Genomic DNA, 14,889 nt, shown 5'->3' with positions numbered 1-14,889 from the left:
CCAAGGATTCCCAGCAGCACATTTAATTTTAAAGAGATGAAATGTATTCATTTCAAATGTCACCAGTTTTAATGTTTGCTGGCTGATGGCTGATCGGTTTGTATTTCATAGCCCAACAGAGTTCAACCATAGGATCCAGTTTTATACTACACCGTCCTCTAGTGTTCAATACAGGTAAATACACGTGGAAGTCAAGCGCTTGATGTTGCCTTCATGTACATTATTGCAACAGCAGCTTTTCAGTTATCGTGTACATACATGACAGTTAATGGTACGCAAATATTTATAGATACGACATGTTGTTATCAACCATATACATACATATATTTTATCCAGTTTTGGCGTATTTAAATATAATAATTATAATGCTCCTTGATATTATTATGTTCTGACGATCTCTTTCTCCCATCGCAATGCTGTAGATTTTCTGCAGCACTCAAAGGCAACACAGTACCTTGCTGCTGCTTTCACAGTGTCCTCCTCTTGTCGCATATTGATCCAGTTAGCTGATCGTTAGCTTTTGTGCCAGAATGGTTTCAGTGGCGTGTCAGTGTTTGTCCGTTGTTTCTGGCTAAGGATAGCGGGGACTTGGTGGCTTTCATGTTCCGTGCAGCTAATCTAAAAACCATCGGCAAAGCGGGAACTGGCTGGTAGGTGGTGTTTGAAACCGCGGAGACGTAACATATTGTTCACGTCCACTCCACTCTCGTGAATCAGCCGGCTAGAGGCAGAGAGAAGGCTAGCTGCGCTAACAGGCTAGCAGCTAAGCTCTTCTGAATATTTTAGGGTGTGTTTGTTGTTTACTTTTTGGCGGCGCTTGTTTAAACTAAGCATAAGTTAATGCCGTGAGTGTTATTACAGCTTAACGCTGTTACGTACCAGCAGTTGGTCAGCTTTTAAATTCTGTAGTTCAGGGTTTGTTTTGGAAGGGCTTGGCTAAGTAGCAAGAAAACGTTAGCCCTCGAAGCTAACAACTTAAAGTGCAAACTAATGCAAGCGTCGATTTAGAGAACCTTGCAACCGCAATCGCGGGCTGTTAAATGGTATCGCCTGAGATTTGTTAATACTGTTTTTCAGCAGTGCACCCATCGTGTGTTAGCCCTAGCTTTGCTTGCTGGGAAGATATGGACGTTATGTAATGTGAATAATCACCAGGCTATAGTCTCAGATATTTTACAGCTAGCTTACTCCCATGTCCAAAGTTGTCACCGTCAGTTGGGCTTATCGACAGCTAGCTGACGTGATAGCATTTCAATTTGCATCTGTTTAGTCAGGAGTCGTCTCTTAAGTTTCCTTGCGGTTTGCCCATCAATAGGAATCTACACATAATGGCTACATTCTTATACTCTATACCAATACACGTGCACACGCGAAATCGTTAGTGTTTGTAAGTGCTTTAGGTATCTGATTGTCCACTCCTGGTGTGAGATAAAATTGTATTTACCCTCCTTTTTGCTTAATCTCAGGCACTTTCGCCGAACGATGGACGAGCTGGTCCATGACCTGGTGTCAGCGCTGGAGGAGAGCTCAGAGCAAGCTGCCCGTGGTGGTTTTGGTGATGGAGGTGACCATGCACTGGCAGTGGGCTGTCTGCTAAAGAGACAGGCTCGGAAGCGGAGGGGTAGGAAACGACGCTCAGACAACCCACATCCACCGTGGGAGACGGGCCACCTCAGTGAGGGTTCAGAGTCCAGTGTGGAGGAACATAAGGTGAGATAGGGTGAATTGAATAGGGACTGGGGACGAGACACATCTGTTTGAAACCCTGTGTCAACAGTCTTACCTAAGACCAGCTGAGCCAGTTTTACTACATTTGAGGATGTAGTTATCTGGCTTGCTGTAGTTGTTTTGAGAAGAGGAGAAAAATGTAACTGGGGGGGAGAATCCAAAACATATTAAAATAGTCTGGCGTTTTGGACAATAGCAAACATTTTTATTTGGGTAAAAATGTGTCTGTGTTTCATAAATCCGGCCCCACTGCTGTTGCTTCTGTCTTAGCTGACATACTCGTGTTGATGCAAGTGTCTTAATTTAGCATCAGCATCACAGCCTGGTATTCACCACAGTGTCATTTGTTGCAGGACTACCGTGCCAGTACAGGAGCTGTCTCTGCTGCCAATAGCCATGCCCGTGACAACAGTGACTCAGATGAACAACTTGGCCCCAAACGGCGAATCCCCTACACAGCCGACATGGGGCGAAGTAAACGGCCGCTCTGGCCGGATGACCTGGGTGTCCTGGGCTCAGCAGAGGGGACTCGAAGCCTTAGGCGACGACGTAAGGTCAAACGCATGGCTGTGGACCCACCCATAGATCCAGAACCTCCCACCTCCACTATGCTTGGGCCACCGCCTGTACCCAAAGCCCGTGTTGGTGGCAAGCCACATAGACTGGGTGCAAGTGAGGGAAGAGGTGCCATGGAGTTCTGCGGAGGTGGACTGGTAGAGCCAAGTGGAAACAAAAACAGAGTAAAAAAGAGGAAACTGGCGACACACCGGCTGGGAGTGGAAGCTGCTGATGAAGGGGTTGTGGTGGAGAGTGAAGACCCCGTCTGTTCTCCAACAGACGGGTCCAAAGACAAGATGGAGCTGGAGGAGCAAAAGGGCTCGGATGAGGACATGAGTGACAGGTGGTTAGTGTTTTGCCTTTCTTTTTATGCCTCGTAATTCCCGATGTTGTAGCTCCCTCTGTATGTGCTACTGTGTGCGATTTTTATGGAGTCTTAGTGTCAGTTTGTGGTACTGCAGGCAAGGGAGTGTTTGGGGCTGGTTGTCTGAAATTAATATCTTTTTTTTAATGTTTTTGAAATGTCTGAAATGTGTTTGGTGCATAGATCACCAAAAACAAGGGACTATTTAAAGTTGCCAGTTCCAGACTAGTTAGTTCTCATGCATGTTCTTTGATGGCTGCTTTCATTTAGAATGTATTCTGAACTTATTTTATTGAATGAAAAATTGTTGAAAAAAAGAAGAAAAAAATCTAAATGGAAACTTGCTAACTACCATCTAGCGTTTCCCTACTCGTTGTAGGGCTAGTAAGGTTATTGTTATGGCTTTGATGGTAATGAACTGTCTGGAGTCTCTCATCCTGGGGCTAGACAGCCTTTTTCCATCATGAACTGCAGCTGGCAGAGGTAGTCCTTATTCTACTCTTGAGATCATTTGTGAGCTGAAGGGGGACTCGAACAAAAATTGCCACCAGGTGGATAGCTGTGCTGAGCTCATCAAGGCTGCAGAGCAGAGGAAAGATTAAGGTTGCCAGCAGTAGTTCAACATGGGGGAGTTTACGTTACTGTTGTGTTATATATTATCACAAAGTGTCTAAGGTATTATTTATTAGCATTAATGTTATTTGCAAATGCATGGAATATATGTGGATTTGTGATATAGTCATGCAGTGGAGAAACACTTGGTTGAATTTCCTTTTCTACCCTTTTTTTCTCAGTGAGACCAGCAGTGTGAGTAACAGCAGTGATGGAGGCCTCTATACAAATGATGAGGGGAGGCAAGGTATGTACTGAGATGTGTACTGAGGTATGTGTCAAAAACTGTCTGGCATGTTGCATAGAAGTGCACACAGAAGTGAGGATTTTGTGAAAGGGTAAGGGTCCGCATCTGCACACAGTGGTTGTGTTGGGTTGTGTTTTGTAGGAAGTGCACACAATCTAATTTTAGGGTATTTTCACACCTATAGCTCGCATACTCTGGTCCAAGTCAGTTGATGAGTTTGTACTTGTAACTTGTAGCTTTTTCATGTGGTTTGGTTTCTGTTGACGCAGAAAAAAACTCAAAGTGAACCAAAATGGGTCAGTACAAACCACGTAAGAACATTTAGTCCACTTATTTTGTCTGGAGCGCGAGCAACAAAACTAAGTACAGGAAGATGAAGGTGCTGAGTGTCCAACATGGGGAATTTACATTAATTTTACAGCTAGTTGCTAACCCACACTGACTGTTTGTACTGTTTGTGAATAACTATGGTACTCTGCCGCACCCCAGAATGCAAAGCACTCCTGGCTATGTGAAGATGTTTAGTTCAGACTTGCAGCATGCACCTGGTAGTTGACTCAGATTGCATTCACACACCATTTGGAATCGGACTTAGACCACCTCCTCTAAAAGCGTTTGGTGTGGTTGTTTGCTCTGTACCTGAGTGCGATTACCCTGTTAACACCTGCACAAGTGAACTGGACTGAGGGGGGAAATGAACCAGAGTACAGTTTAAACAGAAAAAAACAGCACAGGTGTAAAAACAACATAAAAGCACTTCTCTCAAACATCTTGCTAGCTTTTAGAAACTGTGTTCTCCTCTTTTGTCGTTATTGATCCTTCCCAGTTATTTCTAAATATGGTGAAATTGCTTTTTATTTCATTTTGTATATGAGTTTAAGCAGCTTTTCTGTGAGGTCCCATTTTTCATACTCCTTCTTTTAGGTGACGATGAGCAGAGTGACTGGTTCTACGAGGGTGAGCCGGGCTCCGGTCCGGGGCCCGGGGGTGCTTGTGGGATAGCAGGAGTTGTTCCCTGGTGGGAGAGGGAGACTGGGTCAGAGGAGCTGGATCTAGCCGACCCTGTCTTTAACAGCATTCTCACTGGATCCTTCCCACTCATGAGCCCTGGTGCACAGAGAGGTAGGCTTCTGGTGCTTGCTTTCAGAGTCACATTTGAATCACTTAGAAACTTGGACACAATGGCAGTTATTTTTCTCCCCCTCCCTTTTTTGGTCAACCATCCAAAGCAATGGTGGCTCTAAAGAGGGGTGAAGAACAGACTGTAGGTTTGTATGTAAAAGGATGTAAGGAGTCATTAGCTCATTTAAAGATGCCCAGATTTGCACTGGGAGAAACAAGCATGTACTGAATTTCTCTGAGCTGGATTAGAACTGGGATATGATGCTCCATTGAGAAAAGGATGTGAAGATGATGCTCCTAGGCAAGAGGACGGGCAAAGAGGAGTTTTATGAATGTGGTTGGTTTGACAGAGAGAAGACGGGGACTAGGTGGAAACCGACGATCTCCTGTGGTGCCCCCTAGCTGGAGCAGATGGAAGGAGTAGCTTTATAACATATAACGTAATATAATATCTAGTATGAGTATGGGCTCAAAATGTGGTCATAAATATTTTGTACTTGTAAAAAAGATTTGTATGTGTAAAAAAAGATTTGTGTGTGCGTAAAAAAGATTTGTATGTGTAAAAAAGATTTGTGTGTGCGTAAAAAAGATTTGTGTGTGGACTTAGAAAAAAAACCCCTGCAAGTTACAAGTACGAATTTTGACCCTATTTTTCTTCCTTTCATCTGATTGGTCAATGTCATGTCAATCACAAATGTAACAATCCAATCAGAGAACAGATGGGTTTGGCTGTCGGAGGGGCGCTTTTTTGAACTGCAGGTCCTTGAAGGGTGATACAGTTTGAAGCTGGAGGATCTCTATATAAATATCCGATAGCAGCTAGGTCCCCTAACTTTCAGTAGCTGTTGAAAGGAAAAAGTTGTGGTATATCAGTAGTTAGAAATACCATTATTACTTTAGGATTAATTTAACACAAAGTCAGGGCTGACCCAGGACCATTGCTGTGAGTCACAGTGCGCAGCATAAAAGTCCTTTCACATCAGACGCAGGATGTGCTGCTAATGCTAACTGCTAACTAAAAGCAAAGGATCCAGAATTTGTTACGCTGGCTGCTGGGCTCTGTGGGTTTTTGCAGCAGCTCTACCTGTACTAGATGCACCTGCTCCTTGTCTTTTCTATCTCTGACTTTATGTCCTCTACAAGAGTTTCTGTTTTTTTTTGCTGGTTCTTCAAATGTTCAATAAAAACATGTATGCTAATTCATAACGAAGAAAGCTTTGTAATGAAGACTGTCATTTCCAAAACACTGCCCGGCCCCACCCCGCGGTCCGCAGCGCTGTTGAAAAGGCTGTGGAAGTCCCTATATTAAACACGTAGACCTGTGACACAAAAATCACCAAACTCGGACGACCACAGACTGTTTTCCTTCGTGGTGATGAAGGAAAACGCTGGGTTGGCATGTAAAAGGGCATTTATTCCCTTCAAAGACCTGCAGTTCAAAAAAAGCGCCCCTCCAACAGCCAAACCCATCTGTTCTCTGATTGGATTGTTACATTTGTGATTGACATGACATTGACCAATCAGATGAAAGGAAGAAAAATAGGGTCAAAATTCGTACTTGTAACTTGCAGGGTTTTTTTTTTCTAAGTCCACACACAAATCTTTTTTACGCACACACAAATCTTTTTTACGCGCACACAAATCTTTTTTACGCGCACACAAATCTTTTTTTTACGCACACACAAATCTTTTTTACACATACAAATCTTTTTTACGCACACACAAATCTTTTTTACGCACACACAAATCTTTTTTACGCACACACAAGTTCTTTTTACGCACACACAAATCTTTTTTACGCACACACAAATCGTTTTTACGCACACACAAATCGTTTTTACGCACACACAAATCGTTTTTATAAGTACAAATCTTTTTTACAAGTACAAAATATTTATGACCATATTTTGAGCCCATATATGAGGGGCAAAGTGAAGATACTGTGAAAAGTTGTTGCAGTCTTACTACAGACCACTAGGAGGCAAACGGTTCACACTGACATATCAGCATTACAGCAATAAACTGATGTATGGAATAACAGAGTAACATCTCTGAAGAAAGGCTTTGTTTGCAGCGTTCAGCACCGAAAAGAACATTTTTCAGACTTGTGCTGCATGAAGCTGTCTTTCGAGTGTCCTCCAGTTTTGGTAATGACAGTACCTTTAATCTAGCTCCCCCCCCCCCCTTCACACCTTGTTAGTCGTGACATATCATCTCCTACCTATTTTCCAACCAATGTGGTGCTGGTGCCTAATTTACCTTCACATCAGTGCCCAAAAGCTGGAGCCCACATCACACAGCATAGTTGCTGGACTTCAAGCTGGAGCAACTTTGCAGATTTGTTAGACCACAGGTTTATGCCACAGCCACCCTAAATTAAAGGTACTGTCATTACCAAAACCATTTTTTATGTTTCTGCAATGGATTATCCACCAGTATGTGCAAGCTGTTTAATCAAAATGATTGTTAAAATATAATTGTTGTTCTTAGCCATGATTTTTCAAATGTATTGTTTTACAAAAAACATAGAAAAAAATAGTAAAGTTGTTTATTTTTGATTAAGATGCCAAATTAATTCACTTGAATTCCTAAACAGAAAAATGAGTGAATTCAGTTTGAAATCCATCGATCCTTTTCAAAATGGTAAATCGTTGAGAACTCGATGAAAAGGAAAGAGTCTGCATTAAAGCGCTTCTTGATGCTGGGTATGCTTTGAGACAAAATTGGGCAAGACTTAAAGTGTTCTCACAGTGTGGTCATGTATGCTGTGGACCAATCAATTGCTGAGACTGATGCTTGGAAAATGTGCAGAGGAAGAGGCAGAAAACAGCTGTGCAGTTCTTCAAAGTTTTAAGTACTAAAGGCAGAAAGAAAATCACTGCTGATGTGAAGGTCTTCAGGATGACAATAAGCAGAGGGCTGAAAAAACGAGGCTTAAAAAGAAGGCTAGCTGCTAAGAAGCCATTGTTGAGACATCCAGGAGCACAAACACTGGACTGCAGGTGCCTGGAATAAGGTACTGTGGGTGTAAAAGTTAAAGTTTAAACTCTTTGGTCAGCATTGTTGTGTTTATGCCCAAGAAAAGCTCCAGAATGTTTCAATGCTAGATGCAATGCACCTACGGTGGTGATTCCATTATGCTTCCATTTCTGTGAAAGCTCCAAAGGAGGCCATAAAAATGAAGCGTTTTGGTAATTACGTGTGAATTAGGACTATTTAATTGCCAGGTGGTCTAATAAATTTGTTGAATTCCGTACATCATACTGAGATTACCTCAGCTTCCAGTGGATAATGCTCTGTTTACAAACCTGTTGAAATATAAGCTGGGATTTCAAAAGATGTATCAGTGTTTTGCTACCTTGAAATGTTCCTGACCCAACCGACTGAGTGATTTCACTGATCTTATCGTAAGGTTAAATAATGATGAACCTGCGCTGGTGTTTGTCAGGTTTCCAGGCCCGGTTGAGCCGCCTTCATGGCAACCATCAGGTACCTGAGGCAGGGCTGCAGGGAACCTCCAGTCAGGGCTTCAGCGAAAGATTGAGCAGACAAACTCAGGACACCCACGAGTGAGTTCTTTCTGCATGATCACTTTTTCCATTTTATGAAAGATGCTATTTAAATAAGTAACCTTGGTGTTGAAGAATTAATAAAAGTAACTTAAAAACCTGCAGGATATGATCAATTTTATACTGACATCATAAAAGCATTTTATTTGACAACAGAGAGATGAGACCTCATTCAGCTTTTGCCTGTGTGTTAGCTAATGTGAGAAAGATCTTGATAATCCTGTTTTCTTTGGGAGATCTGCACTAGTTTCTGTGGTTGACGAGAAGCAATAGTTTCTGTGTAATGATACCATAATATCTCCGACAGGCCTTGGTTCAGCTCAGGCTCAAGGAGAGAACACGGACAGGTAAGCTGTCTCTCTCTTTCTTTTTTTCCCTTTTATTCCTTTTATTGTGGAATAAAAGGGTTTGAATTCACTCAGAGGCCATTCACTGTCCTTCCTTCACCTGTTCTCTCTCCTCAGCTTTCCTATCCTCTCTACACCCACCTAAAAAAAGGCTAAAAAAAGCCTCCAAAATGACTTTAAAATGCAGAATACAAAGTTCATTCCAGGGGTAACTCGCTCTTTTGTGTCTCCCTCATTGCCCCTTCAGTTGCACTGGGACCCACTCTCAGACAGAGGGCATCGGAGGACCTGCTCAGTAAAAACAGCAAGCAGGTGAGAACAGTTTAACTTCGTTGGGTTTTTTGTTTGTTTTTGTTTTTGTTTTTGTTAAGGGATGAGAACTTTTCTTGTTATTTAAGATCAAATGGGTGCTATCATATTTTTGCGTGTCTTGACTGGTTTTACAGGCAGACCAGCGGACACCTCGGCTCGCTCTGCACAGGGGATATCAAGCGGAGGCGCAAAGCAGCCCCCCTTGGTTCCACTGCACCTTCAGGTATTGGATGCACACCTAGCTTCACCTAGCACACCATCTGGCACTTTATACCAACTGCTCCTTTTATTGTATTTTTGGCTCTCTTCTGTTCTCCTCTTCCCCTCCCCCTCCTCCTCCTCCTAGTTGAGCTCAATGTGTCCAAGCTTTCCTCCACACCTTCTGCTGTACAGACTGGGATGAAATGTGCGCTTTAACTGCATATTTTTGAGAAAGCGGATCTTTCTCCCTTTATATCCTCCCTCCTGCACCACCTTCTCTCATTAATAAAGCCCTTTCCTTCCTAAGCTTTGCTGGACAAGAGTCAGCTGGCTAAATCACGCTGCCACAGCAGAGATACTGGATTAGCCGTTAGCCACTCATCCCCTCCACCTCCTCCAAAAAAAACTACTCCTCTTACCTCTGGGCCAGTTTAACCTTTTGGAGGAGCAAGGACGAGTTAATGCTAATGTTGGCCCTGTAATGTATTTAGTTTGGAGCTTTGTCTTGTTTTTGATTGTAATTTATACCTAAACGCTGACATTGTATCCACATTAGTGTACTGAAGTGTTTTATGAGATTAAGTTGGCTGTCTGTTGTGGGTTAAAGAGTCATGCATGCTTTGGCTCAGGTGCAGGCTTCTTTAATTTATGCCCAGGCCCAACAGAAAGGTAAGCATTTGTGTTTAAAAACAGAAGAAATGGAGCACACATTAAAGAAATTGGGCAGACAAAAAAAGTGTAACCAAACATTAATTTCAACTTCATGAGGTCCTTATTTAAGGTGGCTGCTTAAAAACTTGGATAAAATCAGTTAAATAGGGCGGCAACACCCAGCAAGCACATGGAAAACATTACCACTGTCTGCTGGGCTGCCAAAGTATCATTGTGGCATATTCAGTGTTGCATTGTGTACATATCTGACACTCACTTGGCGCATATTTGTACTCTGAGGCCAAATGTCCTTCCTGGCGTGCTCGAACCCTCAGACGGTCGTGTCTGCAAATGAGCTTGCAGCTTTACTCTGCCCTGCATACAAATGAAAGGAGGATTAAAAAGGGTAATAGGTTGCACTCTGTGACTGGACTGGGAACTTACAGGAAGAGGGAGGACAAAATGATCAGTGTCTGAGACAGACACGCATGATCTTCCCTTCACTGCTTGCATTTGTTACACCATTGAAAATGTGGCCAAGTCAATTACATGGTTACGTTTATACTAAAGCTGAACCACCAGATAGACAGAACGTCAGATCTGTAAACAAGAAAGAGGATTTTAATGTTTTAGGGTTAATGTATTGTAAATCCAAAAAATACTGCTAGTAACTTTTTTTTTCACTTTTAATTTCTTTAAAAGTGACTAAAAAGCATAAAATGTTTTGCCACAAATCAAATGTATAATGTTAAAAAAAAAGGTTGGCGAGTGGTTGCTGGTTGTAAGTAGGTTGACAGTAGGTAAAAAGACCAATATGGTGCTGCACTGTAAACCTTCTTGCAATTGCTTTGTTCGCAAGCAGGCCGCCACTAGTTTGCATGCTTGTCTGCAAATTACTTGCCGAGCAGATTCTTTACTTTAACTTTGAAGCAAGACAGTCTTGCACTCTTGCAGACAGTGTGTTGCAACCAATGCAAATACAAGATGGTTTTTGGTGCAGCACCTTATTTGCAACTGATTTCCCCTGGCTACAGCCGACAGCCACCAACTGGTTGAGATGTACAAATTTTTCGCTGAGCGATCTCTAAGCTTGTGTGATTAAAACATAACAGATCTAATATTGGACCTAATTGTTTTGCACATATCAACTTCAAAAAGCTTCAAAACAGCTGTTTTGCCTCAATATTCCAACCACTGGATACATTTCAGATGTTTTGTCCTTGATTTATGTGACTAAAAAAAAGCTTAGCAGTTTGATAGTACTATGACAAACTAGTTATTTAACATTATTCTGGTGCCATTTTATTCCTGTGTAGTTCAAGGAATTTCATGTATTCAGTGCATCCTTGGCTCTGATGTATCTTGTCATCGTTTTATAAACCAGTTATTTATTTTTAAGATTAAGGTTAGAGGTCAAGTTTCCTGAAAGTCTTGTGACTATGATAACAAAGATGTCACCTACATTTTTCAAATTCATACCATATGCACATCTACCAGGAGACTGAGAGGGTGTCACTGGCAGCCACCAGTACTTTTCCCCCTTCTAGTACAGTCCCAGCTAAATGGACTGAAATTTATATAAATAGCTGTTCTTTACTCTGACTTAGTACTCGAAGCACTCCTTACACTGTGAACTCCATTCACATACATAGCAATAGTAATACATAGCAATAAGGGACTAAGGATAAAAGGCAAGTCTACCTTACTTTATTTGGGGGAGGAAAAAAATTTGTTGCTGGGAAGATGGCTACGGTCTACAGATGAGAGAAAGTAATCAGAAGAGTTTATGTACCACTTACCTGTGATTGAATTTCCTGTTATGTTAAGTTGTTTACTGCACTATAACTGTCTCTAGCTTTGTGTTTAAACTGTTTGTGGGGCATGACGTCAAACTAACTTTATTATTTACTCATTTCACGTGTACATTGTCTGAGCTGCTTTGAAGATCTCCTTTATAGCTGACACTTGTACGTAGTGTTTAACATGGTATGAGTGAGGATGCGTAGACAGAAATTATTAGCTTTCTTTAATCTGTGAACTTTGTTTTCAGGAGTGGTCGGGGAGAACGCACCTCCGATCCCTGAGACCAACATGGGGAACCGCATGCTGCAAACCATGGGCTGGAGTCCAGGGATGGGCCTGGGTCCTGAGGGAAGAGGCATTACCGAGCCCATCCGGGCCACCCAGAGACCTAAAGGCACGGGTTTGGGTTTCAGCTGAACACCCAGAGTGAGGCCAGGATAATATACCCCACCAAGGAGGGACGAGATGAAATTCTCCTCAGGGTTATCAAAAAAAACACACACACAAAGGTCTGGAATAATCCAGGCGCACGAACAACAAGAGAAGGACGCTGCTCATCGTAGCAAACGACCTGAGATGAAACAAAAATTAAACTTTCCCATGTTGGGGAAACTGCAAGAAGACTGAGATTTCTGCACAGACTCCTTAACATGTGAAAGTAAAGGACGGAAAGTGATCCACAGACAAGAATGGCAAATGCGTCTTCTTGAGAAACTCCATGTTGGAGAAAGTGATGTGATGTCTCATCCGTTACCTCAGATGCCAGTGTTACTGGTCAGAGAACTGGGGTGCTGTTGACTACATACAAATAGTATTGCTTCAGGTCACCAGTGACGACGGCAACGGTTTTTCAGTCGGCTGTGTTGGTTAGTGAATCAATGATAGGGTTTTTGTCTGATGTTGCACAATAATTTTAAAATCAATTGTTTGAGAAGGCTATACCTCAAGATTATTCTTATTTTTTTTTTAATTGTAATGAATTTAGGGTACGCTTTATTGATGTAAGTTTGGATTTCTGGATGTTTTTCCCCGCCCAATTCCTTTTTTTTTTTTTATTGTTGATTTAATTGGAGAAATCCTGTCATGGGAATGTTTTTAATCTCTCTCCCAAAAAAAAAGAAAAATGCTGAAAATCCAAGTTACAAATTTCTCTTCATTTAGCACCAGTATGCACACATTTGCACACGAAGCCCGAAGTTTCACCACACCCTGCTTTTCGTTTCATTGAACGTTATTTAAGGTTTTTAAACAGTGTTGCTGCAAACGTAGCCAAGAGTAAGCACGCTCTGTGACTTTACACAGTCACACGGTATGATATGAGCATTTTGGCGTTTCAGTGCACACACTTGAAGGAAGGAACCTGTGTTTAACCGGTGCTTTCCGCTTAATTTGCTTGATTAGACCTTTTCGCAGGATTGTGGGGAAGTGCGGGCTGGCTAACGTCTAATCAGACACCTGCGGCACAACACAGGAACTCAGACGCATTTATTAAAATAAGTTGGCTGCTTACCTAATTGTATTATTTACTATGCAGCTGTTGGGTAATTTAACCCCATTAGCATATTGGCCAGACACAGCGGATTGTTGTGGATATATAGCTAAAGTAAATTTAAGTGCAGCTGAGAGATCAAGGGGCCAGAAAAAAAATAGAAAGATGTTGATTAGAAATGATGCAGGATATTTCAAGTGTAGCAGTATTTCCTCTGAACAGCTTTTAACCTTAGGACCTAACTTACCTCATTAAACTCGTGACAGTTTAAAGACATGTGAGTGGAGCTCTGATGTGGAAGAAAAGCGTGTACAGTAGAAATTTAGCCTCTGTAAACCAAAACTGTTAAATCTGAAACTAAGCAAAAAAGATTAACGCATTAATTGTTTATTAATTTGATTTTAGATTGTCTTTTTTTTTTTTTTGTAAGAAGGCTCAAAGGTAACCTTCCTGATGATTATAATTTGATAAAAAATCTCTACATTTTTACTGCAGCCCCAGGTAGAGGATGGATTTTGAAGAAAGGGGGGAAAAAAAGCCTGATTACTTAGGTTAAGGTGACTCAGCATTTTTATGAGCACTACATTTCTTTGACCTAAAGTTCTTGGGTTACTTTTGCAGTATGTTTTGGTCATTATACATCCGTACAGTGAAGTGCTGTCCAATCAGCTTTGCAGCATTTGGCTGAACCTGCACAGAGACTATTGCTCTGTACACTTCACAGTTCATCCTGCTGCTTCGGTGAGCAGCCACATCATCATCACTACAGCAGGTTACTCCAAGTAACCAGGCTCTTCTGGAACCATACATGCTCATGCTTTAACACTGTGGTTATGTTGTAGATAATGGGCCTTTCCTATCTTCTCCATAAATCAACTGTTTCCACTAGGAACATCTATGTTTTTTGTTTGTTTAAAAAAAAAATTAATAGTTTTAAATGTCTAATCTGGGCTTCTTGTTCTGAAGGTTAAACGTTGGTTTGCACATTGTCGTAAACCCCCTGTATTTCCCTTCATGAAGGCGTCTCTTGATTGTAGACTTTGACAATGATATACCTACCTCCTGGAGAGTGTTCCTGTCTTGGATTATTGTGAAAAGGTTTTTCTTTGTCAAGGAAAAGGAATTCTGCGATTGTCAAATTTTCTCTTCTGTTGTTTTTCAGGCCTTTTTCTCTTGACCAGCGCCTTCCTTACACCAAAATGTACCAAATTGCTGATTTTCTTTATGTTTTTTTGCCTATAGAACTTTGATGGGTTTTGTGTTTCTTCTTTTTTCGGCCTGATCATGGGCTCTTTTTACTTGCATAGTATTATGTAGATTAGTGGTTTAATAAAGCAGCAGTTTATGCAGCATTTAAGTGTTTAATTTCTTTTACTAATTTACCCATATTAACAACAACGGGATTGAATTTTGAGAGTTGTCCTGTGGAGTTAAACCAATATTTTTGAGGCTTTAAAGTTGGTTAAACAGAGCATCATGATCCGCAGTCGTTTAGGACACTGAAATCAAGTTGTAAAACGTACATCATCAGCGAGGCAACTTACTCCGATCAGGATGTGAGCCCTTTAAGTACAAACCAGGAGAACTTTCTTCTCTGGTTGCTCTTGAGACGGCACGGTCGCAGCTCCCTTTTGATGAAGAGAGCTTTCTACAAATAAGAACGTGGCCTCGAAATATTTCCAACTCTATAAACGCACACATCCCATGCACATGCTGACTCAACATCACTGAAATATGATGCTCGTGCTCTCTCTCTGTCTTCTTCCCTCCTCTCTTTTTCTCCCATCTTTTGCAAGGCTGCAATAGAAATCCCTCCTCTGTATCTGTGGGAATACAGGAACCCTGTGTGTCCTCTACCCTCCCTTCTACTCACCTCCTCCCTCTGC

The 14,889-nt window shown here is 41.7% G+C and overlaps 1 protein-coding gene across 3 annotated transcripts; it reads left to right on the top strand.

The window, feature by feature from the left end:
- Positions 1-446: 446 nt before the first annotated feature.
- On the top strand, positions 447-14,355 carry gpatch2 (G patch domain containing 2). 3 transcript variants are annotated; one of them, XM_084952793.1, is made up of 10 exons: positions 447-650; positions 1,467-1,710; positions 2,082-2,629; positions 3,445-3,509; positions 4,434-4,631; positions 8,080-8,200; positions 8,508-8,547; positions 8,795-8,859; positions 8,994-9,082; positions 11,762-14,355. In XM_084952793.1, exons 1-10 carry the CDS (start codon positions 601-603, stop codon positions 11,929-11,931), a joined length of 1,590 nt encoding a protein of 529 aa, XP_084808919.1. In that variant the 5' UTR covers positions 447-600; the 3' UTR covers positions 11,932-14,355. The 3 variants fall into 3 exon arrangements, with proteins under 3 accessions (XP_084808919.1, XP_084808918.1, XP_084808920.1); XM_084952792.1 differs by having other exon boundaries at positions 2,082-2,632; XM_084952794.1 differs by lacking the exon at positions 447-650 and adding an exon at positions 691-787 and having other exon boundaries at positions 2,082-2,632.
- Positions 14,356-14,889: the final 534 nt, after the last annotated feature.

The sequence above is a fragment of the Perissodus microlepis genome, chromosome 15, assembly GCF_051167445.1.
Source record: "Perissodus microlepis isolate ML-2025 ecotype Zambia chromosome 15, ASM5116744v1, whole genome shotgun sequence".
In the NCBI taxonomy this organism is placed as follows: Eukaryota; Metazoa; Chordata; class Actinopteri; order Cichliformes; family Cichlidae; genus Perissodus; species Perissodus microlepis.
This window is presented reverse-complemented; position numbering and strand designations above follow the sequence as displayed.

Excerpts from the sequence above, each read along its gene's own strand:
- gpatch2 (XM_084952792.1), top strand. The coding sequence starts at position 601 with ATGTTCCGTGCAGCTAATCTAAAAACCATCGGCAAAGCGGGAACTGGC. Across the intron at positions 1,711-2,081 it reads CCAGTGTGGAGGAACATAAG|GACTACCGTGCCAGTACAGG; the intron begins GTGAGATAGGGT and ends CATTTGTTGCAG. Across the intron at positions 8,201-8,507 it reads CAAACTCAGGACACCCACGA|GCCTTGGTTCAGCTCAGGCT; the intron begins GTGAGTTCTTTC and ends TATCTCCGACAG.